The 27,872-nt window shown below is 44.7% G+C and overlaps 2 protein-coding genes across 2 annotated transcripts in view; both read right to left on the bottom strand.

Moving 5' to 3' along the window:
- Positions 1-20,083, bottom strand: part of LOC115121805 (fibronectin type III domain-containing protein 3B-like) — a 149,549-nt gene extending 129,466 nt beyond the window's left edge. Inside the window, 1 exon segment of the mRNA XM_065024546.1 lies at positions 19,976-20,083. The gene's annotated coding sequence lies outside the window, so the exon portion shown is untranslated.
- Positions 20,084-22,833: 2,750 nt separating this feature from the next.
- The window catches only part of LOC115134165 (serine/threonine-protein phosphatase 2A regulatory subunit B'' subunit alpha-like), a 27,263-nt gene continuing 22,224 nt past the window's right edge, over positions 22,834-27,872 (bottom strand). Inside the window, 6 exon segments of the mRNA XM_065024542.1 lie at positions 22,834-25,143; positions 25,233-25,339; positions 25,818-25,936; positions 26,043-26,218; positions 27,046-27,135; positions 27,221-27,269. Coding sequence (XP_064880614.1) covers positions 25,044-25,143; positions 25,233-25,339; positions 25,818-25,936; positions 26,043-26,218; positions 27,046-27,135; positions 27,221-27,269 — 641 coding nt within the window. The 3' untranslated portion in view covers positions 22,834-25,043.

The following is a 27,872-nucleotide window of genomic DNA, read 5'->3' as shown; positions in this document are numbered from 1 at the left end:
GAGAGAGGGAGACTGGAAAGAGAGAGAGACTGGAGAGAGAGACTGGAGAGAGAGACTGGAAAGAGAGAGAGAGGGATACTGGAAAGAGAGAGAGAGGGAGACTGGAAAGAGAGAGAGACTGGAGAGAGAGAGAGAGGGAGACTGGAAAGAGAGAGAGAGGGAGACTGGAAAGAGAGAGAGAGAGAGGGAGACTGGAAAGAGAGACAGAGAGAGGGAGACTGGAAAGAGAGAGAGGGAGACTGGAAAGAGAGAGAGAGGGAGACTGGAAAGAGAGAGAGGGAGACTGGAAAGAGAGAGAGGGAGACTGAAAGAGAGAGAGGGAGACTGGAAAGAGAGAGAGGGAGACTGGAAAGAGAGAGAGAGGGAGACTGGAAAGAGAGAGAGAGGGAGACTGGAAAGAGAGAGAGAGGGAGACTGGAAAGAGAGAGAGAGGGAGACTGGAAAGAGAGAGAGAGGGAGACTGGAAAGAGAGAGAGAGGGAGACTGGAAAGAGAGAGAGAGGGAGACTGGAAAGAGAGAGAGAGGGAGACTGGAAAGAGAGAGAGGGAGAGACTGGAAAGAGAGAGAGGGAGACTGGAAAGAGAGAGAGGGAGACTGGAAAGAGAGAGAGGGAGACTAGAGAGAGAGAGGGAGACTGGAGAGAGAGAGAGGGCGACTGGAGAGAGAGAGAGAGAGAGGGAGACTGGAGAGAGAGGGAGACTGGAGAGAGAGAGAGGGAGACTGGAAAGAGAGAGGGAGACTGGAAAGAGAGAGTGACTGGAAAGAGAGAGAGCGACTGGAAAGAGAGACTGGAAAGAGAGACTGGAAAGAGAGAGAGAGACTGGAAAGAGAGAGACTGGAAAGAGAGAGACTGGAAAGAGAGAGACTGGAAAGAGAGAGAGACAGAGAGAGAGACTGGAAAGAGAGAGAGACAGAGAGAGAGACTGGAAAGAGAGAGAGAGAGAGAGAGAGACAGAGAGAGACTGTAAAGAGAGAGACTGTAAAGAGAGAGACTGTAAAGAGAGAGACAGAGAGAAAGAGAGACTGTAAAGAAAGAGAGACTGTAAAGAGAGAGAGAGAGACTGGAGAGAGAGAGAGGAGAGAAGAACAACTGCAGTGCTAGGAAAGAAGGAATGAAGGAAAGAAGGAATGAAGGATTGTAAAAAGGGAGACTCTACATGCACTTATGCATACTGCTAGCTGTTTCCTCCGGCGTGCACGTGGGTGTGCGTGTGTGTGTGTGTTTAAAGTAGAGAGAGGAGCCAAATGCTAGCAGACGGGGTGAGATGACATCACTAGGGCCTGGAGTTTTTCCTAGACCATAACACTAACAACTGAAAAGTTCCTCTCATCCCTCACACCATGTGACCTGCCCAGGGAAAACCTCAGGCATTATCAACGACAACAGAATTAAGCCAACTACAGATCAATAGCTAGAGAAACGCACAATCAATCAATCAATCAAATGTATTTATAAAGCCCTTCTTACATCAGCTGATGTCACAAAGTACCGTATAGAAACCCAGCCTAAAACCCCAAACAGCAAGCAGTGCAGATGTAGAAGCACCCACAAAAGGTATTCAGACCAGGAGAACACACACACACACACACACCTTTGTGAGAGACTGGAGAGAGGTGGGTTGGAGATATGAGGAGGGGGAGGGGAGAGAGAACGGCGTAAGAATGTTAACTTTGAGGAGACTCAGAGACAGAGAGGCTCTTTATAGGTGACGGGACTCTCCCAGGATTCCCTGGCCTGCCAGCTTTCTGCCACATGTGCATTGTGTGTGTGTGTGTGTACTCACTCAAAACAGAGTATGCTGTCTCTATACCTACAAGAAAGAGAGAAAGGCTGTGTGTGTGGGGGTATGTGCATGCGTGTTCTTAGTTGTAGTTATTCTGCCCTGTAATTGCAGTAATGATATGTCATCCACAGAGAGGAACTCAGCACGGGTGGGGTGGAATGCCTCCACACGCGCGCGCGCATGCGCGCACACACACACACACACACACACACACACACACACACACACACACACACACGTCCCTATGTACACTGAGAGCTGAGGCCTTGGGGGTAGGCTTTCTGAGAGAGCCTTGATTTAACACCTGTGGAAGGAAATAGGAGGACACGCGCGCACACACACACACACACACACACACACACACACACACACACACACACACACACACACACATTACAACTGTAAGAATGTTGTATAAACAGACAGTACTACATATAATATTTGTCTAATTGTTTACGGTATGGCGGTATTTGACAGTATTGTTTTTGAATAGTAAGCAGTGAGTGACGTTAGGGTGGCAACACACACATTCTAAGTGATTTCCATGAGTCTTTCTCCATTCTGATTGTTTAATCAAACTTCAACCCAAAACACTTTTCAGCATTTTCATCCATTTCTGATTTCCAGGTCATTTGGGGTCATTTCCACACTGCCATGTAGGGCTGCATGACACGGGCCAGAAATTAGGAGGCAAAGTGGAAAGCAGCACTGTTGTCATCAACATCGTGCTGCATCTGCTACATTGACCATGCAGACTGAAGAGCGAATGGCAAGTGGTCTCACGGTCTCAGTGTTGCCGACTATCTCTCAGTGAGAATCGCTACTGGCTCCTTGATTTGTCGCTAGATGACATTTTTGCCGTTGCCGTGACGATGTCACAGCACCAATTTGCCTTGCTGTGGCTCAGCTGCGTTTCCCGACATAGCGTTTTCACCCCCTCTCCCGCCACACACTCCCTCCTCTTGTGCTTCTCTGCCTTGCTGTGACTTCTGTTGCTCAGACAGCTTTCCACACTCTAGTTTGCGACAGAACTTAGTGGGCAAAGTCGCTAAATGGTATCAAAACCATAGAAACTATCAGTGGCAAAGCTCCCAAAGGCAGCCTGAGAAGTAGCTACATTTGTCTCTTTTAACCCCCCAAAATCACTGGAGGGGTCTGAAAACTCGCTAAATATAGCGACAAAGTCACTAAACTGGCAACACTGCGTGGTTGAGCAACAACTTTTTTATTTAGGCAAGTCAGTTAAGATCAATTTCTTATTTTCAATGACGTCCTAGGAACAGTGGGTTAACTGCCTTGTTCAGGGGCAGAACGACAGATTCTTACCTTGTCGGCACGGGGAATCGATCTTGCAACCTTTCGGTTCCTGGCCCAACACTCTAACCTGCCCCCCCAACTGTGCTCCCTAAGTGACAGGGGATGGGGCTTGGTGAGAGAGGGAGAGAAAGGCTTGGGTAGTGTCCAGATTGTCATACCTTCATGCTGACCTTCTGCCATACCGGGATATTCGTAATACAGTCACTGAACACAGGGGGCGCTATGTTCAACCCCCACTGAGCCTTTGTAATCCGAAGGTTAGCAATGCTAACAAGCAGTACAGACATCCCAGCTCATAAAGTTGTTCTAGTCATTAAAAAAATGCTGCTCACACTTTGCTGTAACAACAAAACAAATACTAGACAGCAAGTCTCTTCATCCAGCAGGGGATTCTCTGCTGTTACCAAACAAAGCTTGATTTTAGCAGAAGCTAACCACTTAGCTAGCTAATAAATTAGCAAACCAAACGCACAGCTGCAGAGCATTTAGCACATTTTAGACAGTTAACTTAACAGTTAGAAGATGTCTACCGTACATTTAGTTGTGAATTCCATACAGTCACTAGATCACCTGGCGCGCGCTGTACAACAGTGAGCGACTCACAAGGCTCTGGTCTCTGGTGGTTGTGTGCTTGTAAACAAACACCACGTGACTGGGGACGACCGGTAAGCTTCATTATGGAAAATGATGTGACAGGTGAAATGAAGAACTCCATGTTCTTTATCTCCTAACATATTGCACAAGTTGACTGCACGTATTTACTTAAAAAGTAGCTACAAATATTCAAAGTTATTTTTTAAAAAAAAGACGTCAAACTTTTAACAGTATTGAAAAACCATCCCGTGGCTTTTTCCAAATACCCCGGTATACATTATACTGTATATACGGTATACCGCCCATGCCTAAGGAGATAAACGACTCAAGTAGCAGAGTAAACTATAGAAACAGACAGGACACACGGTGCACATGTAACAAACCAAACATTGAAATAGCGTTGCAGAGGGGAAAGTAAAAACCCAAACCGGTCTGGACATCAATACCAGTATACAGTCAAATACGGGATTCCACCCAGCCCAAGACCAGACAGACTGTTACATGTTACTAGGTTGACAGAACCCAGGTACATCTCCATAGAAGGCAGGAACCTAGGAAGAAACATAGAGAGGAACTAGGCTCTCTCGCCTTTCTCCTACTCCCTGTGAATACCAGTCATTCTGTAGATGATTCAGTAGACGGGATGTGTGTGTGTGTGTGTGTGTGTGTGTGTGTGGTTCAGAGGGCGCTGACTTCAGACGTGTCAGTACCTGGCCCAGGAAATGACAGGATCAGCACTTCTCTCTCTCCTTTTCTTTCTATCATCTCTCCTATTTCCTTCACTCCTTTTTCCATCTCTCCTATTTCCTTCACTCCTTTTTCCATCTCTCCTATTTCATTCTCTGCTATTTCCTTCACTCCTCTTTCCTTCTGTCCTATTTCCTCTCACTGTCTCTCAGACATCTCTCTCTCTCTCTTGTTAATCTCTCTGGGTTCTCTCTCTCCTTCAATCTCCACTCCCCTCTCTACTTTGACTCCTCTGAAACAAACAAAGAAAAGAAGAAAGAGACAACTTTGACACTAGGCGTTTGATTGGCTGAAATAGGCCTCTGCTCTCTGATAGGCTGCGACAGAGTTAGAACGAGGTAGAACGAAGAGGAAGAGAAGTGAAACAGCAGTGTATTCCCATGGCCAGACTGAGTTATATAACACACACACACAACGCCTGGACTAAGATAACACTCACACTGCCAGACAAGGACAACTCCCACACACACACACACACACACACACACACACACACACACACAAGCATAAACAAGCAGCAGTGTTAGCATTATATTATCAGTCTATAGGCTGAGCAGATGTGTCTTCCAAAGAGCACTCCCTCCCACCTCCTCTTGCAGCTGGCTGGCTGGCTCTGTGTGCGTGTGTGTGTGTGTGTGTGTGTGTGTGTGTGTGTGTGTCTGTGTCTGTGTGCGTGCGCGAGTGTGTGCGGGGCTGGGCTGTCAGGACCTCTGCTGTGGGTTTACTGCCTCCTGGCCCCCTGCCCAGCCACACACAGCTACTGCCACGTAGCTGCTAACGCTAAGGCCAGCCCAGGGAGAGAGAGAGAGAGACAATTTACAGCTACAGCGCCACTCCATTCCTACATCAAAACATACAAAAGAACCACAAACTACTATCACACTGTCGTACGAACTAACTAGGTATGACCAGGCCCCCAGTGTCCGGTCTGGAGCGGGAAGTCACGAGCTCTTCTGGACGGCTACCACGTAGCAACCTAGCAGTGCCAAAAGTGCCGGTCTGCCCTAGAAAGCCTAGGTAAATTACGATCGCCAGGACAGCCAAACTCTTTTTTACCCCGACGCCTGCTTTGGCCCCTAAAATATGTTTATTATGACCAAGTTCAATCCCCACTGTGAATTATTTTAAAGTTCACTACCAATGGAGATACAGTTGAAGTCAGAAGTTTACATACACTTAGTTTGGAGTCATTAAAGCTAATTTTTCAGCCACTCCACAAATTTCTTGTTAACAAACTTTAGTTCTGGCTAGTCGGTTAGGACATCTACTTTGCACATGACACAAGTCATTTTTCCAACAATTGTTTACAGACAGATTATTTCACTGTATCACAATTCCAGTGGGTCAGAAGTTTACATACGCCAAGTGACTGTGCCTTTAAACAGCTTGGAAAATTCCAGAAAATGATGTCATGGCTTTAGAAGCTTCTGTTAGGCTAATTGACATCATTTGAGTCAATTGGAGGTGTACCTGTGGATGTATTTTAAGCCTAACTTCAAACTCAGTGCCTCTTTGCTTGACATCATGGGAAAATCAGCCAAGACCTCAGAAAAAAAAATGTAGACCTCCACAAGTCTGGTTCATCCATGGGAGCAATTTCCAAACGGCTGAAGGTACCACGTTCATCTGTGAAAAACAATAGTATGCAAGTATAAACACCATGGGACCACACAGCCGTCATACCGCTCAGGAAGGAGACACGTTCTGTCTCTTAGAGATGAACGTACTTTGGTGCGAAAAGTGCAAATCAATCCCAGAAAAGGACCGTGTGAAGATGCTGGAGGAAACATGTACAAAGTATATATATCCACAGTAAAACGAGTCCTATAATCGACATAACCTGAAAGGCCGCACAGCAAGGAAGAAGCCACTGCTACAAAATGCCATAAGAAGCCAGACTATGGTTTGCAGCTGCACATGGGGACCAAGACCGTACTTTTTGGAGAAATGTCCTCTGGTCTGATGAAACAAAAATAGAACTGTTTGGCCATAATGACCATCGTTATGTTTGGAGGAAAAAGGGGGAGGCTTGCAAGCCTAAGAACACAAATTATGTGACTATATTGAAGCAGCATCTCAAGACATCAGTCAGGAAGCTCTGTCAGGAGGAATGGACCACAATTCACCCAACTTATTGTAAGAAGCATGCGGAAGGCTACCCGAAACGTTTGAACCAAGTTGAAGAATTTAAAGGCAAAGCTACCAAATACTAATTGAATGTATGTAAACTTATGACCCACTGGGAATGTGATGAAAGAAATAAAAGCTGAAAAAAAAAATCACTCTCCACTATTATTCTGAAATGTCACATTCTTAAAATAATGTGGTGATCCTAACTGACCGAAGACAGGGAATTTTTACTAGGATTACATTTCAGGAATTGTGAAAAACTGAGTTAATGTATTTGGCTAAGGTGTACGTAAACTTCCAACTTCAACTGTATATGGGTTTGACCAATCAGATCTCTCTTTCCCACAAATGCCTTCTGTTGATGTTTGCAGTCACACACCCTTGCCTTTTCATCCCCGTCCTCATCTTATCTTCCTCCTCCTCTAGCTCTTCATTCCTCTCCCAATCCCACAGCTCCAGAGCCAGAGCCATATGTAGCCCAAATTGAGGCATTGATCCTGGGGAGAGCTCTATGTGAGCCCCCCATACACCCTGGATCTCAGGAGCTCAGACCTACCCTTACTGAGACCAGGGGTGAATATAAAACACACACAGGCCACAGGCTCATGTACACTCCATCATATGGAAATTCACCAAGTCCAAGTGCACATACACAACACAGCACCACAACACAGCAGACGGAACCTCAACATGATTTATTGACTGTTATTTGTAATGATGTGGGGTCAATGATCATAAGGGGTCTGACAAACAGTTAGGGTCAGGGGTTAAGGGTTGAGGTTAGAGGTCAAGGTTAGCATGATGTCTAAGCTAGCTTGCTTTGCCAAGCCCCTCCCTCTTCGATGGCAAACAGGAAACAAAAAAATGGCTGTTCACATCTCCCACCCTCCCTCCTTCCCTCCCCCCTTCCATCCTTGCATCCCGCCCTCCTCCTTACCCTCCCTCTTCCCCACTCACCTCCAAAACATGATTCTCTCTTTTCTGACTTCTCTTCCCCTCTCTCCCTTTTCCTTTCCTCCCCCTTTCTTATCATCAGGGAGTGAAAGAGGAAGGGACAGAGAGTGAAAAGAAGAGGGAGAGAAGGAGAGGGAGAGAGCAGGGGGAAGGGGGCTGGGTTGAATTTGTTCCTGCTAAATCATCCCACATGGTTGAGCGTGCTTAGTTTAAGCAAACACTGCTACTTCCTCCTCATCAGAAGCAACACACACACACAGACATGCAGACACAGACATGCAGACACAGACACCTTGACCTATGCAATGGCAGCTCAAGCCCTCAAATACAGACACACAAACCCCAGCCCCCACCAACACAACACACACATACTCAGCCCCTATCCTGGCATAGACATACACTGTACTCCACCACAGCTTCGCTCTACACTCTGAGGGTTAAAGGGGAAGTTCACCCAAAAACACCTCTGGGCCCTTTATAACACTTGCCTGGCCATTTTTCATCAACCCAGGACGTTTTTAGGTCCACGTATTTAGATTTCTGTATTTTTACATAAAAATGCTACATTTCCCAAAATCACCTAAAATGCATAAAAACAATGTGTATTTATCGTTCCATAAGCAGCGATTGATGACTCGACACTGATTTTCCAGATAAAAGTATCTTTGATGTAACAGGTCTAACACAGCAACGACCTACTTGGTGCTGGCGCAAGGTTTTCTATATCGTCTGTCATCTGGTTGATACTCTCCTTCCTGGTTGTAAAGATGGATAATTACAGGAGGCAGGACCAAGGAGCGTCTCACTATTGGTCCTCGAGAAAGGAAGTCAGGACAACAGCTGCTAAACAAAGAGATGTTAGCTAGTAGTAGTGGCAGAGATGTTTCTAACTAACCCGTTGTTCTATCGGAGGTAGTAGTATTGGCACAGATGAACGTGGAAACCTATCTGGCCTAAATGAGGTGCAATAATGCCCCTGTCAGATCAGACAGATCACTCATTTCCTGCCTGAGTATGGTGTTGATACAGCACCTGAAGTCATTCACCAGATGTGGTTGTTAGTGTGCAGTGATCATTTTGTGGGACAAAGCTCCAGCCATTCAAGATAAGTTAGCCACCTAACTAGCTAGCTAGCATCCTAACACCTGTTGCTAACGTTAGTCACTACAGGTCATTTAGGACCCTATTTGTTTGTAATTCGTAAGTTTTTTGTTTGGTACTCTAATGGTAGGTAATGTCATCCTGTCCTACTGACAGTTTGGTTTTTATCTGGCTTTGTGATGCAATTCCCTTTTCCATAACGTTACTTACACAATACTGATAACAATTCCCTTTTCCATTATGTTACTTACACAATACTGATAACAATTCCCTTTTCCATTATGTTACTTACACAATACTGATAACAATTTCCTTTTCCATTATGTTACTTACACAATACTGATAACAATTTCCTTTTCCATTATGTTACTTATACAATACTGATAACAATTCCCTTTTCCATTATGTTACTTATACAATACTGATAACAATTCCCTTTTCCATTATGTTACTTACACAATACTGATAACAATTCCCTTTTCCATTATGTTACTTACACAATACTGATAACAATTCCCTTTTCCATTATGTTACTTACACAATACTGATAACAATTCCCTTTTCCATTATGTTACTTACACAATACTGATAACAATTCCCTTTTCCATTATGTTACTTACACAATACTGATAACAATTCCGTTACTCCACACTAGGTAGACGGTAGACCGTACCGTTACTCCACACTAAGTAGACGGTAGACCGTACCGTTACTCCACACTAAATAGACAGTAGATGGTATCGTTACTCCACGCCAGGTAGACAGTACCGTTACTCCACACTAGGTAGACAGTAGATGGTACCGTTACTCCACACACTAGGTATATAGTAGATGGTACCGTTACTCCACACCAGGTATACAGTAGATGGTACCGTTACTCCACACACTAGGTATATAGTAGATGGTACCGTTACTCCACATCACTAGGTAGACAGTAGATGGTACCGTTACTCCACACTAGGTAGACAGTAGATGGTACCGTTACTCCACACTAGGCAGACAGTAGATGGTACCGTTACTCCACACCAGGTAGACAGTAGATGGTACCGTTACTCCACACCAGGTAGACAGTAGATGGTACCGTTACTCCACACCAGGTAGACAGTAGATGGTACCGTTACTCCACACCAGGTAGACAGTAGATGGTACCGTTACTCCACACCAGGTAGACAGTAGATGGTACCGTTACTCCACACCAGGTAGACAGTAGATGGTACCGTTACTCCACACCAGGTATACAGTAGATGGTACCGTTACTCCACACCAGGTAGACAGTAGATGGTACCGTTACTCCACACCAGGTATACAGTAGATGGTACCGTTACTCCACACCAGGTATACAGTAGATGGTACCGTTACTCCACACCAGGTATACAGTAGATGGTACCGTTACTCCACACTAGGTATACAGTAGATGGTACCGTTACTCCACACCAGGTATACAGTAGATGGTACCGTTACTCCACACCAGGTATACAGTAGATGGTACCGTTACTCCACACCAGGTATACAGTAGATGGTACCGTTACTCCACACTAGGTATATAGGAGATGGTACCGTTACTCCACACACTAGGTATATAGTAGATGGTACCGTTACTCCACATCACTAGGTATATAGTAGATGGTACCGTTACTCCACATCACTAGGTAGACAGTAGATGGTACCGTTACTCCACATCACTAGGTAGACAGTAGATGGTACCGTTACTCCACACACTAGGTAGACAGTAGACTACCGTTACTCCACACACTAGGTAGACAGTAGATGGTACCGTTACTCCACACACTAGGTAGACAGTAGATGGTACCGTTACTCCACACTAGGTAGACAGTAGATTGTACCGTTACTCCACACACTAGGTAGACAGTAGACTGTACCGTTACTCCACACTAGGTAGACAGTAGATGGTACCGTTACTCCACACCACTAGGTAGACAGTAGACTGTACCGTTACTCCACACTAGGTAGACAGTAGATGGTACCGTTACTCCACACTAGGTAGACAGTAGATGGTACCGTTACTCCACACCAGGTAGACAGTAGATGGTACCGTTACTCCACACCAGGTAGACAGTAGATGGTACCGTTACTCCACACCAGGTATACAGTAGATGGTACCGTTACTCCACACCAGGTATACAGTAGATGGTACCGTTACTCCACACCAGGTATACAGTAGATGGTACCGTTACTCCACACCAGGTATACAGTAGATGGTACCGTTACTCCACACTAGGTATATAGTAGATGGTACCGTTACTCCACACACTAGGTATATAGTAGATGGTACCGTTACTCCACATCACTAGGTATATAGTAGATGGTACCGTTACTCCACATCACTAGGTAGACAGTAGATGGTACCGTTACTCCACATCACTAGGTAGACAGTAGATGGTACCGTTACTCCACACTAGGTAGACAGTAGATTGTACCGTTACTCCACACACTAGGTAGACAGTAGACTGTACCGTTACTCCACACTAGGTAGACAGTAAACTGTAATTGCCATTTGATGGTATTCCGTCCACTCCTCCACACCACCAGCCCTCCCACACAGCAGAGCACCGGCCACAGACGACTCAGGCAATATCCAGGTTAACCCTTTCTGCTCCAGGTGCCCTCTGCTCCAACCTTCTGAATGTGTGTGGGTGGCTGCTGGAGCTTCTCAGTGCTTGGCTGATGTCAGGCCGTGTGAGAGGTGGCTAACACTCATGCCATCTGCAGGGTACCAGACACCTCTAAATAAAAGCATCTGTTTGTATTTGTTTCCCGCAGGTGTTCAGTCTGAACGCCCATGTGAACACACAAATGAAGCTCTGAAGCAAAACCATTTCCCTAGAAGCTACCGCCAGGGCTTCTGCAGCCAAGCAGAGTACTTTGTGGAGCAGCCAGACATCCAGCAAGATGCACTACAGTCTAGTGAGAGAGGGACTGGGGAGAGGGGCTGGCTTTTGTGGATGTGGCAGAGACAAGCCGAGTTGGATAGAATTTTTATTTATTTATTTTACCTTTATTTAACTAGGCAAGTCAGTTAAGAACAAATTCTTATTTTCAATGACGGCCTAGGAACAGTGGGTTACCTGCCTGTTCAGGGGCAGAACGACAGCTCGGGGATTTGAACTTGCAACCTTCCGGTTACTAGTCCAATGCTCTAACCACTAGGCTCTAACCCTGCCACCCCGATGATTGAAGAATATAAACAGCAGAAAGAACATTGCTTTTCAGAAGTTTTATAATGACCATGGTGTCTGTTGACCTCGTTTGTAGAAGGCTTCCACATCCAAGACATGTTGTCGGCAGTCAGTCACCAGGTACAGTTGTCCCAGGGTCCAGGCTTTGGGAGGCCAGGCCAGTCAATATATCTCTGTTGCACACAAGTGGCTTAACAATATTGGTATGTGTTGATCGAGAACAGCCTGCATGAGTCGATTGTGGAGATGGAAACAGGACTTCTTCCACCTGTTACTGTCGCTACACCACTATCCATGGTAGCTTGCTTACGAACAGAGCATAACTAATGTAACTAATGGGGTGGCAGGTAGCCTAGTGGTTAGAGTGTTGGACTAGTAACCAAAAGGTTGCAAGATTGAATCCCTGAGCTGACAAGGTAAAAATCTGTCGTTCTGCCCCTGAACAAGGCAGTTAACCCACTGTTCCTAGGCCGTCATTGAAAATAAGAATTTGTTCTTAACTGACTTGCCAAGTTAAATAAAGGGATTTTTTTTTTTGTTATAATGCTGAGTGACAGTAATTGTTGTGTTTTATAAACTGGGTGGTTCGAGCCCTGAATGCTGATTGGCTGAAAGCCGTTGTATATCAGACCGTATATCACAGGTACGACAAAACATTTATTTTTACTTCTCTAATTATGTTAGTAACCAGTTTATAATAGCAATAAGGCACCTCATGGGTTTGTGGTATATGGCCAATATACCACGGCTAAGGACTGTATCCAGGCACTCCACGTTGCATCGTGCTTAGGAACAGCCCTTAGCCGTAGTATATTGGCCATATACCACAACCCCACGTTCCTTATTGCTTAATTATATGTTTTACAATGTCTTTATAGTTTATTATGCGTTTAAAGTCTTTATTTAAAAAACTTGGAATACAATGTTATTTCTTTAAAACATTTATTTGTATCCTATGTCGTGAGCCTCCTCTAAATCCAACATAGCTTGGGGTCAGCGTTAGGGACAGGGTTGGGGTCAGGGTATTTAGATCGAATTGCCGCGACCACACAGGCTGGGAGTCCCCGGCGTTGGCCTCGACCGAGACGTTCTCCCCTCAGCATCCACTCCAAAGTGATCCCGTAGGAAACCAGTCTGCATTGTCAAAACTAAAATAACTCTAACACAATGTTATATACAACAATCAAAAGAACAAATCGGTCTAGGCCTTTACAACAACGGGCTCAGGGATCATTGGGCCTGTTTATTTCAAAGCCGTACTGATGATGGCACAAAATGATTGACCGCTCTCTTGCCTTAGAGACTTGAAGACTGTATGGCCAAGTCATTGTTGAAAAGGTGAGGCTGTTTGTCTTCCTCTTTAGTATGTGGGTTTACAGGCTAATCAAGATATTAGTGGTGTAAAAGCTAGACTGGCAATTGCAGCATTTTTTTTTTTAAATCTGTGGTGGAAAAATTGTCATACCTGAGTAAGAGTAAAGATGTCTTAATAGAAAATGACTCAAGTAAAAGTCACCCAGTAAAATACTACTTGAGTAAAAGTCTAAAAGTATTTGGTTTTATTTACTTTTAAGTATCAAAAGTAAATGTAATTGCTAAAATATACTTAGGTATCAAAAGTAAAAATAGAAATAATTTCAAATCCCTTATATTAAGCAACCCAGATGGCACCATTTTCATGCACACCTCTCAGACATCATTTACAGAAAACGCATGTGTGTTTAGTGAGTCCGCCAGATCAGAGGCTGTAGGGATGACCAGGGACGTTCTCTTGATAAGTGCGTGAATTGGACCATTTTCCTGTCCAGCTAAGCATTTAAAATGTAACGAGTACTTTTGGGTGTCAGGGAAAATGTATGGAGTAGAAAGTACATTATTTTCTTTAGGAATGTAGTGAAGTAAAAGTAAAAGTTGTCCAAAATATAAATAGTAAAGTTCAAATACCCCTTAAGTATAAACTACTTAAGTAGTACTTCAAAGTATTTTTTACTTAAGTACTATACACCACTGCATTTTGTTCACTAACACTATTGACTTCTTACAGTGTTTGGTAATATACAATATTGATCATTTAGTCCATATTGTGAAGTACACATCCCATACATTCTATTCACGTGGCACATCCACTCGTTTTAGACACAGTGGACCAAGTTGATCTAACTTCAAGGGGAGACTACAGCAGCCAGTTACAGTTACATTATAGAGTGTAGGCAGGTTACTAGAAAATACAGTTGGGTATCATTAGCTGGCTATTCATTTGCATCTTAGAGAGGAATCATAAAACATATCCCAATTTCCAAAACACTTTCAGAGAGCTTCCTATTTGGGCTGTCAGGTGTGGCAAGTGCTTCCAGTTGATCCAGGGCATTCTGAAAAACGTCTCCAGAACCCCAGGGTTGATGTTTACACACACACACACACACACACAGGTCCTGTACTTCTGCATCTTCGGTCAGATGCTCGACCTCCTCCATGATGTCAATCAGACAATTCTACGGGGTAGAATTAGCTTCTAAACTACATCCAAATACTCAAGCGATGGACCTACAAACTGTCTGGGGGTGACAAATGGTCAGGCAGGCATGATAAAGGACCCGGAAGTGTTTCTGGGTGAACTTCCCCTTTAAGGCCTTAAAGCACAAACTGGATGATTTTAGCCATCTTCAGCGGCGGCTTTGGCGTCCCGGCAGAATGTGGACGTTGTGGGCTAATTCTCTGGTCGCAAACGACGGTCGGAAGTCTCGGCTCGTTCAGTGAGACAGGGTTCCACGTCTGCCGATGAAGCACCGCTGCGTGCGGTCCTAGGCTCCGTCAGAAACGTTGAGCCTTAGTGTGGCTGGTGTTACGAGCCGATCCCGGTGACCAACCAATAGGAACATGGCCGGCATTAAGTGTGCACACGACAATATGATTCTTGTGTATAGTCAGATGAATATAATCGTTTGATTGAAACGTTAACATGCTTTTCAAGAAGAACAATTTCCTTAATAATCTTGTTTAGACTACATGTCATCTGACCTAACGGGATTTTGATAAATTCACAAAATAAACCTTGTACCACAGCAGCCATGTTATTTTTGGGAAGTTGGGACATATAAAGTCTATATGTGAAAATGATTTCTGGACGTATACCGTACGTTTTTTCCCAACACGCGAGGATCAAATACGCCGCTATATAGCTGACTTAGCCTCGCAAACAACAGAATGTGACAACAGAACTGAAGCAAATTGTACAATCTAACCAGGCTGACATCGCACAGTGTGACATTTAGTCATCGTAAAAGACTGAAACCTGAATCAGGGAGGGAGGGAGGGAGAGAGAGAGCAAGAGTGAGAGAGAGAGCAAGAGTGAGAGAGTGAGGAAGGGAGGGAGGGAGTGAGGAAGGAAGGGAGAGAGAGCGAGAGGTAGGGAGGGAGAGAGCGAGACAGAGATCACAGTGGAAAAGTATGCACATTCCTCTCAGGATACACATTCCACTGTGTGTTGGAATATATCCTCAGAATGCCTGCTCTCCCTTAGTGTGGGTGTGTGAGTGGGCATGTATGTGAGACAAAGGAAGGGCCGAGAGTTAATCCGTTAGAATAATATGGAATTAGTCCCAAAGAGTGGAGAGGACATGGCAGTGAAGTGGGAATGGAACTGGCACGCTACACACCTATGTATGGGCTACACATACAAATCCTGAGGCCTGATTGAGGAGGAGGAATTTGACCTTGCGACCCCAGGCTGGGGGAGGTGTGTGTGGGTGTGTGATGATTTGTGGGGGGTCTTGCTTGGGGGCAAGGAGGGGCGGAGAAAAGGGGGAAGAGAGAGGAGAGGTAGAAATGACAGAGGTATGTAAGTAGAGGAGGGGGGGTGTGGCCTGGTTGATGCTAATGTTTTTACAACCATGTATTGAGTTATTGCAACAATTTAGCAACAATTTCTATTTCCTTTTGAAGAAGATTTAGCAGGATACTGACACACACATACACTTCCGTGAAACACACACCTGCATAAAACATCCATTAAGAGCAGATGGAACTTTCCATAGCCATGCTAACACGCCTAGCATGCTAATGCAGGCACGAAAATGTGAGTTATGTCACAGATGTGTGTGTGTGTGTGTACTAAAGTAGGCATGCTCACTCACTAAGACCAACGAGACAAACACACGTTTACCTTCCGCTGTTGGCGGCTAGGCTAGGAGAAGATAATGTTGCTTGCCATGAGTGACATATTAATAACGGAGCTACGCTAGGGAAAGCTAACACTGTCAGCAATGAAAATCACTACAATAATGCAGGAGGATGTTAGCTGCAATGCTAGAAGAGGCTAACACTGCTAGCTAGTCCGAACGTCTACAGTGCCACCCATAGGATACGGTAGAGTTCTCTGAGAGAGACATAGAGCCCTGCATCCCCAAGGTGGGCACAGGGGACAAGAGAAAGAGGGAGGAAAGAGGGAGGAAAGGAGAGGGGGAGAGAGAGAGGGTTGGAAATGGGGGGGGTTGAAAGACTTCTTTTATCTCTGTCTAAATCAACTGTCAACAATGCAGGAAATCACCAAGAGGAGAAAGGGGGAGAATGGGAGGGGAAATAGGAGAGAGGTGGGGAGGTGAAAAGAGAGAGGGAGAAAGAGAGAGGGTAAATATTACAGGTCTGTGCCAAGTAAACATAAGGCGCTGGGATCCTTCAACAACGATCCAGCCTTCAGAGAGAGAGAGAGAGTGTGTGTGTCTGTGTGTGTGTAATGAAGGAAGATAAAGAGAAGGCCTCCGTCTGTGAATCAGATGAAACCTTTCTGTGACTGCTCTGTTGCTCGGTCAAGGGGGACAAAATAGGGAGGAGAACCACTCAGCACAGTGGCAGCCAGTGGAGATAAACTTTTCACGAATACACACACAAGGCTGGGACATCATTGGCTATCAGCTTGGTCTGGGGTTCTGAGAATGTCAAGACAATTATCCGTCAACACAGACACTGAACCTAACACACTCTCTCTGAACACACACTCCTGACACAAAGTCGTCTGGGCGGTATACCGTAGTTTACTATACCGATATTGATGCACGGACCGGTTTGGGTTTTTACTTTACCTTCTATGACGGTATTTGAATGTTGGGTTTGTTAAATGTGATATGCCGTGTGTAACGTCCATTTCTATAGTTTACTCCTCTACTTGAGTCATCTCTCTCTCTCTCTCTCTCCACACCGCTTTCCACACAGACCTAGTCCCACCCCGTCACTCAAGGACCGCATTTGTTGTTGCTTGACCACGAGACACTTGCGTTCGGTCTGCATGGTCAATGCAGCACATGCAACAATGTTGATTGACAACGATGTGGTTTCAACTTTGCTCTTATTAATATAAATCCACAAGTGTTCTATAATTACAATATTAGTTTGTGTTTCTTACATCTGCAAACAGCTAGTTAGTATTTTCTTAGCAAGTTAAGCTACATCGTGTTAGCCACGAATGCTAATCTCTAGTTAGCTGGCTAACAAGCTAATAAAAGTACTGAGTTCACCAGTGTTAAAATCTAATCGCAATTGCAACATTTGGTTAAAAATAAGGCCTAGTATTTTTGCCCATATTGTGGCAGTGTGGAAATGATCTCAAATGAGTGCAGGAAATGCAGAAATTGATGGAAATGCAGGATATTTTAGGTTGAAGTTTAATTAAACAGTATAAAACAATCCGAATGGAGAAAGACCCATTGAAATCATTTAGAGGGTCCTAGGGTCACGCACTACTCATAAACCAAATGTAGAATTTTTATTCATCAAAAACATCAAATACCGTCAAATACTGTCATACAGTCAAAATTTTGAAAAATACAATGACATGATATTTTGGCCATATCGCCTAGCACTACTTAGGTAAGTAAACCTTTAAAATGCCACTTTAACCAAAAGGTACATTTATTTAACTTAAATAAATGAAAGTCATATTTCATCAGCTGGTTACTCCCTGGTGGTTATCGTGTGTGTAAAATTAATTTAAGATTTGGAGAAAAATGTGTCATTCTTCCACTGAATAAATACTTCCAATTTCAGACTTTGCCACTGTTCAGCCTGTTTCAGGAAGTACCCATATGTTGCATCTCTAGGTTCCAGACCTTTCTGAGGACCTCTCTCTCCTGTCCATTCCAGATGCTAACCACATGACCTCAGTGGAAAAGAATGCTTCTCCCAGCGTGACCAATGAGAAGTCTCAGCCACAGGAAGCAGGAAGCTGCTGCCAGCTGACCAGACCAGACCGCCCACACGGTCCTATGGTGGCCTGCAAAGCTCAGACAGAGACAGGCCTAAAGACTGTACACACACACCTGTAGCCAGTTTAGGAACAAAAAACCCTACCCAGCCATGCTAGCGCCAAAACACCTCCAGGACAGTCACCTTCTAGTTATGATGGCAATAGGAAAGGTACAGTTTTGTTATTGTTACTGATGTTATTCTAATGTGGAATCCTATAATGTTACTGTTGTTATTGTTATGTTATTGTAATGTTCCTTATAACCAACACCTCATGGGAGGATAGACTGCTGCTGAAATCTGCACACACACATACACACACACACACACACTGATAGAGCAGTTGATACAACACCTGACAACCATATGCCAATACCTCAACACAAACATGAAATTATTAAATCATTATAATTATATAGCTGACAAAGGCAGGCTACATATTAGGATATTATGGGTCACAAACACAGGAGCTCTTCCAAAGATGTAAAACTCCTCAGAACTTAATCTAGAAGTGTAGAAGTCAGATTCACTGCAAATCACAGAGACTGATTTTTCCCGAGAAAGAGTCTGAGACGTCCCTAATCCAGGATAAAAGCACACTCACAGCACACAGAAGGCCACATCAGCCTTACAGCAAAGGAATGTCATCTGACGTCATCTATTTGGGATCGGATTTCTCATATTTTCTGTGCGTGTTTGTTACTCATGCTATTTTTCTTCAATTTACCCTCTGGATCCAGCGTTCACAACTCGACGAAATAGCATTATTATCAGAACGATTTAACAACGTTATACCGGCTATGTAACGGTGACACAACACCCCAGGGATAATGACAAGCATATCCCATAATAGCCTAAAATGAAGTTAGCTTGTAGCCAACTTAAAACTAAGTTTCCTTTCAACTAAGGGTATCAACTCATCGGCGAAAAATGAAAACGTTTTCTAAATAATAAAGTGATGCATCGATTTCAAAAAGTCTGACAACAATAGGCCTGTCGTTCGTTAACAAAATCATTAAGCGCATGAAGTAACTGCATTGGACTTCCACGTCTGCAGAGAGAGAGAGAGAGGGGGGGGGGGCAGAGAGAGAGAAGGAAAGAGAGAACAGACAGGCAGGCTTACTGGAATGCCAGGCTATGCTGGAGTTGAGAGACCTCTCTCCTCTTCAGACACAGTATCCTCTCTTCAATCCGCTACAAACTACAGTCTAGGAAAAGTGCGTTGTGATCGTATGCAATAACAATTCACCATCGGTAAAATAATTCATGCAATAAAGAACTACATTGTGTTCCTCCGTTCACACTATTTCATAACCCTGCCAAATCGTCACATCAGCATCTTGCAATCCAAGTAGAAAAAAATATTGAAGTAAAACAGACATACTTCACTTTGATAAATTAAAACAGTGTTTTTAAAAAGAGACAGCGGGGCCTGTAGATTGTTATGTAAAGAACAGTGGAGAAAGAGAGAAACGTTGAGATAAAGAGCGTTTTAGCCTGTTGCGCACTCACTCTTTCAACGTCAGTCTCTGCGAAGACGAAAAAACTTTTTTTCGCAAAAAAGCAGAAATGGCCCACAACGCAAACAAAATCCTCCAAACGACATCACATTCCCAAATAACTGCGATATAAAAACCAAAACTTTAATGGCCACGTTTTTTAAAACTTTCCACGCAGTTTCGGACAAAAAGTTTAAAAAATCCCTAAAAGTTTCGATTCCCCCCCTCAGCCAGTTTTCCCTTTTCCTCTCCTCTCGCCAGCTCACCGAGACAGTCTGCCGGCGTCACAGCTCCATAAGCAAGCACTCACACAATCCCCATAAACTTCTTAACTCCCAGTTTAAGACGATGTCCTATTCTAATAAGTCGTTTTAACATGCAACAGAACAACATACAAGTGTAGAATAGAACTCACCTCACTGCAATAAAATAATCTTGAAACAGACGTTCGCTGCTGTGTGTTATTTTTTCTCCAGGGCTGGTTGTTGGATCCCCCTGCCTAGACTCTGCCCGCGCAGCGCGCTCTCTGGGACAATCCAAGCTGTCAATCAAAACCCTGCGGCGGCACATGGAGGCTAAGCCCGCCCATTTCTACCGTAATACCTTCTATACCACGCATACCCACTTCTACTGTAGCACGGGGCTGTGTGTTTCTGAGAGTAGGGCCTAGATTCTACCCGTGGTGCTGCAGATCCACTGTTCAGCGCGATTGAAATGTAAAGGCAATGTTCAGATACTGCATTCATGGTAAAACGCTGCATATATCGGCTCAATCGGAAATTACTTTTTAATTTCAATCATTGTTGAATCAAGGCCTAGAGCTAGACTTACTTCTGCCCCCAGCCAAGGCCTGGGATTTAGTGTTGCAGGGAGTAGTGCTCTGGCCTCCGCACCAGCTGATCCATGGATCTAGCCCCATACAGCTCAATCTCTCTCTCAAAATCAACCTGTCAAATTGGTGGCAGAGGTGAGACAGGCTTTGTAGGAGCATACCTGTTGGCATGTGGGGCTTGTCTTAATGCAGGGCAGGAGCAAAAGCCTGCAGCGGTCTCCAGTTAAATGATTATGTAACAGGCCCAATGTGGGTAATCCTGCAGGAGGGTTGGCCAGGGTTTAGAAATAAAGAGGATATGAAACTTTTGTATTACATAGAACGTCTGTTGTACTGCACATGACTCATCTATTGTATGGATGATGAATGTGTTATTGTACACCTGCCCAGGGACTGCATGGGGACCAACATGACCTGTTTGTTTTCTGGTACAATGCATCAGATTCAGCCTCTGAGTTTATGTTTTCATTGTGCATGGTCTCAAATAGACATAATACAACTATATTGTTTGTAGCCCTGTGCCACAACTCAACAGAAGAACATTATACATCACAGCTTTGAACGTGAGCTGCAGTCTTGGCAATTTATATTAGAAAACATTCCAATGCAAGTCATTAGTGTAAATAAAAATGTCTGAGAAATAAATCCTGTTAATTTATCTCTAGTAGCCTATTTAGACTCTGTAAACCTACATACCTGGTGCTCACCCTCAGGCAGTTTGAAGATTTCTGACGATCAAAATGCCATTCATACTATTTAGACTATTTGGGGTAGATAAAATGACATAGGCACGTTGACATTGAACAAAGGTCACTGCTTGCATTGAATAAATATTGTCACATTCCTCTCACGCTCCGCCGTGCAGACTGAATTCAGGTTTATCTTGGGGGGTGTTTGCATGTTTGTTTGGCACTCTCCCTCTCCCTCCCTCACCCCCTCTCTCTCGCCCTAATCATGTACCCCCTGTCCCTGTAGCTCTTTGATGGGTGGAAAGCATTGACATATGACATCGTAGAAGACATATTAAGAGCTGTGTGTGCAGAGATACCCCCTCCTATCGATCTGGCGCTGGAACTGTGGGAGTTCAAAGGAGTCATCCGTACCCTGACAAGAACAGACAAGCCCTCTCTCTCTTTCTTTCTATCTGTCATAGCAGCTGGTCAGGACATCACACCCTTATGCCTGAACTATTTCTAGTGTGTACGTGTGCGTACTTGTGTATCCGTGTGTGTACGCCTGTGTGTGCTTGTGTGTATGTGTGCGGATGCATGGGTATGTATGTCTGCATGTGAGTGGGACATCTGCTTATGAATGGGACCACTTGTAGTGAATCAGAGGCTGAAATAGTGAACTCTATTGTGAACTGTGTGTCTTTTGGGATCGATCTGAGAGTGGTCTGTAGTATGTCCACATTCAGAGTGTGTTTCTAGCACTAAATCTGGAGTGGCACACTAATCCATATAGGATTGGCCTAAAGCAGTGCACTAATACATAGAAGGGCATTACAGACACACATTCAATCTGTTCTAGTATGTCTAGATCTGTCCTGGCCACATTGCTCTTCATTCCATGAGTTCCTGTCCAGAGTTCTAACCTCATGTAGTCATGCCGCCCCCACATATTAGATAATGGGAAATCGCCAGTGTGTGTGTGTGTGTCAGGTCCATATTTGAGAAGAGGCATTTGTTTCACAGTTGTTTCCCTGAATTGCCAAGCAGGCTTATCTCATCTCACTTTCTCTCCATCTCCCTCTCTCTTTCTCTCCATCTCCCTCTCCCTCCCTCTCTCTTTCTCTCCATCTCCCTCTCCCTCCATCTCCCTCTCTCTCTCCATCTCCCTCTCTCTTTCTCTCCATCTCCCTCTCTCTCTCCATCTCCATCTCTCTCCCTCTCTCTCTCCCTTCATTTGGGTAAATGTTAGTGTCACAGTGGAGTCGGTTCCAAAGCATCTATTTGGCTGTGTATGTGTGTGTGTGTGTGTGTGTGTTCATCAAAGGGAGAATGGAACCCTATTATGACATCATGGTTGATGACATCACTGCGGACTGGGTGTTGGCTGGTGGTCTGAAATGTGTGTGACTAAGGGGAGGGGCTTTAAAGTCAAGGCTGGGATCTCATTGGCTATTGGTTTCATCTGGGGATCTGTGAATTTCAAGACAATCATCATTCAACACACACACATGCACAGACACGTGGGAGAGGAGAAACATAACATTACTGTGTAGTTACTACTGTCAGCCACAGGGGTGAACCACAGGAGGGACATTCTGAGACTAAAGAGGCCATCGTATTAACTATGTACTATGACTAAGCATACTACATACTATTTAGAACACACTGTTTAGTCAAATCTATATATAAAAAATTGCACCAAAAAACAAAACATGAAAATCTTTGTTCGACGCACTATTGTGTTGTATCCGCCATTCATTTTCTCTCTCCAACCTTAAATCGCCTTTATTTGAATTCACTTTTAAAAGAAAACAAAGGAAAGATAGAAAGAAGGAAGCCATGCGAACACAAGAACATCTACTGAAGCCTCATCAACCTGGAAGTAAAACATCAGATGAAAGGGGAAAAAAATCTAAGTAAAAGTTGTTTAAAACAGACATACATTTCAAAGTAAAAGTCCTCATTGCGGCAGAAGTGTCTCCGGTCGGAGGCAGTTCCATCATGGCTTCTCACCCTGCCCCCTGCACCTAGTACAGAGCAGATGTGTGTGTGTTCCCAGGGCAGTCAGCAAAAAAGCAGATTGTTTGCATAGAGTCAGACACAGCAGTGTCTCATAAACGTGTGTGTGTGTGTGTGTGTGTGTGTGTGTGTCTTTACAGCAGCATGAGTCTCTCTAAAGGGAGGAGCTACCAGTGTGTCCAATCCAGTCACAGCAAGATGCTCCTTATTACTCAATCAGACTATCAAACTGATTGATAGGTGATTGACAAATTGATTGACAGTCAATTGTCTGGTGGGCGTGTCCCTCTATGACCTCCGACCAATCATCCTTGTGCATTTGGGTCACACGCCACATAACTGAACCCCGTCGAGCCACACAGCCACACAAAGCATCAGATACATCATCTGTACACAATGGCAACACTATGTAGAGTTAAATACACATTTACAATGGATATATAGGGACAGATTGTCGCTCTTAAAGAAACACACTCACACGCATGAACACAGCTTTAAAACACCACCAGCATTCACCAGTGACAACCTAAAGAATACATGATGCTGAAGAGGATAATGACAGGATGGCAGTTAGTTAGGCCCACTCTTTTCATCTTTAACATCATGCTATTTGAACATCCCCTTAGGTGACACATGAAAACGCCTGTTAGCTTTACAGCTCTGTTCCACGTGTCGACAGCGCGCCTTGTGGCTAGCAAGTGTGTGTGTGTGTGTGTGTGTGTGTGTGTGTGTGTGTCACTTCTGCCCATTTTGGCAGATTCCATTCCTGTCCATTTTGGTTTATACGGTAACATCTCTGCCAGAGAGATAGTTAGTTCATAGTTAGTTTGTTACAGCTCAGTCTATGTACACTGTGGTTGATTCTGGTCAAATGTAGAATAGCACTCTACTCCCTAGCAGTTATAGTGCACTATATGAGGAATAGACTGCCATTTGTGACGCAGCCTCTGCTATGAGAGAACTCCTTTGAAACGTATACGGACGGGAATATACAGTACATGCGTTTTATCTCAAACTGAATTAAACATTTGACTAATTCTAAATAAATCAAACACACAATGGCCCGCCTTATCAAACTACTTAACAGTAACATTCTGAAATAGAACACTGAAAATGAGGTTATAAACAGAGAACGCTGACAGCCGTGTTCCAACAGCTCCCTTTTCCAAACGTCACGCGTCTCTAAGAGCAGCCAGCAGTATAACTAGTGACCACAAGATGGCGGTGTTTTGCACAGAGCTGTGTGTATGTACAGTGTGTGTGTGTGTGTGTGTGTGTGTGTGTGTTAATTGACACATTTGAAAACAACTTGATTGATTAGCTGATTGTCTAGTAGTTGATTGTCAGTGAAAAATCTCCATATGGCAGTAATTATAAACATCATACAGGAAGTATCTCCACATCAGGATTTGTGCTTTTCTTACTTCTACATAATAAACATGTTAAGACACATTATTGCACCAAACACAGTCTTTGGGATGACACAAACACACACACACACACACACACACACACACACACACACACACATGCATACACAACACACACACACACAATCTCCAATGAAGATAAAAGAGTGGAAAACATGTTCTCTCCTACAGAGGGCTGAGAGGACAGCTGCCAGAGTGCTCTCTCGTTCTGTCCATCCTCTCTCTCGTTCTGTCCATCCTCTCTCTCGTTCTGTCCATCCTCTCTCTCGTTCTGTCCATCCTCTCTCTCGTTCTGTCCATCCTCTCTCTCGTTCTGTCCATCCTCTCTCTCGTTCAGTCCATCCTCTCTCTCGTTTTCAGTCCACCCCCTCTGTCTTCTCACCATCCCTTCTGTCCCTGTCTGTGTATGAAAGGAGAAGCTGAGAGAGTTTGGAGTCCTCCATCGCTTGAGCTTTTTCTTAATTTCTTCCTCTCTCCCCTGTCTCCTGTATATCCAAGGAGAAGGGAGCGGTATTCCAGGCTTTGGGAATTTCATGCTGACAGATCTGATATGAGCAGCTTATCCATCTTATTCCCAACCATCTCTCCTTGAACAGGAAGCTCCGCCTCCTCATAGTCATCATCAAATGTCCTGGGGAGGCAACACAGTATGAGAGAGTGTGTGTGAGTGAGTGAGTGAGTAAGTGAGTATATGTGTGTGTGTGTGTGTGTGTGTCTTACCCCTCCTGCAGCTGTTCATTAGCTGTCTCTTCTGCCACCAGGATCTCATATTCCTCTGAAGCGTATTTATCCCAGTCTGAAGGCTCTGGGCACTCATTGTCTATGTCCTACAAAACACACACAAGTTAGTACACACACACCCTCACTGTCTATGTTCTACAACACATACACACATACACCCTCACTGTCTATGTCCTACAACACATACACACATACACCCTCACTGTCTATGTTCTACAACACATACACACACACACACACACCCTCACTGTCTATGTCCTACAACACACACACACACCCTCACTGTCTATGTCCTACAACACATACACACACCCTCACTGTCTATGTCCTACAACACACACACACACCCTCACTGTCTATGTTCTACAACACATACACACACACCCTCACTGTCTATGTCCTACAACACATACACACACACACCCTCTCTGTCTATGTTCTACAACACATACACACACACACCCTCACTGTCTATGTCCTACAACACATACACACACAAACGTTAGTACACACACACCCTCACTGTCGATGTCCTACAACACGCACACACACACAAGGTCCTACCTTCTGCAAAGCGAAGGGGTCTCTCTGCTCGTGGTCCAGGTATTTCTCCAGGTTGAAGAACGTGTCGAAGAATATATGAGCCATCCTACACCTCTTCAGATCAGACAGGGTTATCTTACCTAAACACACACACACATTATGATGTGTATCTACTACTGTACTGCACAGTAGAGTATAATGTATAAAGAGAGGATCAATTGGAAGAGAAAGAAGATACACACACACCTTGGCTTTCAGGTTTGACAAGGTCTAGCATCTGGCAGAGCAGATCTGTGAAGGGTAGGGGTTCAATGCCCATCCCCTCCATCCTACTACACTGCTCCTCATAGAAGTACTCCAACTCAAACATAGACAACACACCGTCCCCATCTGTGTCCATACACCTGAACCAGTACTCTATACTGGGGGACAGAGAAACAGAAAGACAGACAGAGAGAGCGAGAGAGAGGGACAGAGAGATAGAGAGACAGACAGAGAGAGTGAGAGAGAGGGACAGAGAGACAGACAGAGAGAGCGAGAGAGAGAGGGACAGAGAGATAGAGAGACAGACAGAGAGAGAGCGAGAAAGAGAGAGAGAGGGACAGAGAGATAGAGAGACAGACAGAGAGAGCGAGAGAGAGGGACAGAGAGATAGAGAGACAGACAGAGAGAGTGAGAGAGAGGGACAGAGAGACAGACAGAGAGAGCGAGAGAGAGAGAGGGACAGAGAGATAGAGAGACAGACAGAGAGAGCGAGAGAGAGGGACAGAGAGATAGAGAGACAGACAGAGAGAGAGAGCGAGAGAGAGAGAGAGGGACAGAGAGATAGAGAGATAGACAGAGAGAGCGAGAGAGAGAGAGGGACAGAGAGATAGAGAGACAGACAGAGAGAGCGAGAGAGAGGGACAGAGAGATAGAGAGACAGACAGAGAGAGTGAGAGGGACAGAGAGAGAGTGAGAGGGACAGAGAGATAGAGAGACAGACAGAGAGAGTGAGAGAGAGAGGGACAGAGAGATAGAGAGACAGACAGAGAGAGTGAGAGAGAGGGACAGAGAGATAGAGAGACAGACAGAGAGAGTGAGAGAGAGAGGGACAGACAGAGAGAGTGAGAGAGAGGGACAGAGAGATAGAGAGACAGACAGAGAGGAAGGTTAGATCACACACACAAATGCACATCTGTACACACACGAATGCACGCACGTTGCATTCACACACTCTCTCCTGCTCACACACACTCTGCTGTGCTACCTGGTAGGGTTTTTCTTGTCTTCCTCTGAGATGAGGAACCAGCTGAACTCTGCATAACTCATCCTCCCTTCCCTCTGCACTGAGCTACCCCTGAGAGGACAGGAGGAAATAACTTTATATTCAACCATTTTGCTTTTACCAGATATTGTTAAGTTAAGTGTGTGTGTGTTCTTACCGTGTAACGGCTCCTGAGAACAACCTCTCAATGATTCTGCTTGAAGATGCTGTCAGAGATGAAGAGAGAGAGAAAGAGAGAGCGATGGGGGGGCATGGAGAGAGAGAAAGAGAGAGATGGGGGCATGGAGAGAGAGAAATTGAGAGATAGGGGGGCATGGAGAGAGAGAAAGAGAGAGATGGGGGGCATGGAGAGAGAGAAAGAGAGATATGGGGGCATGGAGAGAGAGAAAGAGAGAGATGGGGGGGCATGGAGAGAGAGAAAGAGAGAGATGGGGGCATGGAGAGAGAGAAAGAGAGAGATGAGGGGGCATGGAGAGAGAGAACGAGAGAGAGATGGGGGGCATGGAGAGAGAGAACGAGAGAGAGATGGGGGCATGGAGAGAGAGAAAGAGAGAGCGATGAGGGGCATGGAGAGAAAGAACGAGAGAGAGATGGGGGCATGGAGAGAGAGAAAGAGAGAGCAATGGGGGCATGGAGAGAGAGAAAGAGAGATGAGGGGGCATGGAGAGAGAACGAGAGAGAGATGGGGGCATGGAGAGAGAGAAAGAGAGAGATGAGGGGGCATGGAGAGAGAGAACGAGAGAGAGATGGGGGGGCATGGAGAGAGAGAAAGAGAGAGATGAGGGGGCATGGAGAGAGAGAAAGAGAGA

This window comes from Oncorhynchus nerka, linkage group LG2 (assembly GCF_034236695.1).
Source record: "Oncorhynchus nerka isolate Pitt River linkage group LG2, Oner_Uvic_2.0, whole genome shotgun sequence".
NCBI classification, from domain to species: domain Eukaryota; kingdom Metazoa; phylum Chordata; class Actinopteri; order Salmoniformes; family Salmonidae; genus Oncorhynchus; species Oncorhynchus nerka.
The sequence above is the reverse complement of the archived record's forward strand: the minus strand, read 5'-3'. Positions and strand labels throughout refer to the sequence as shown.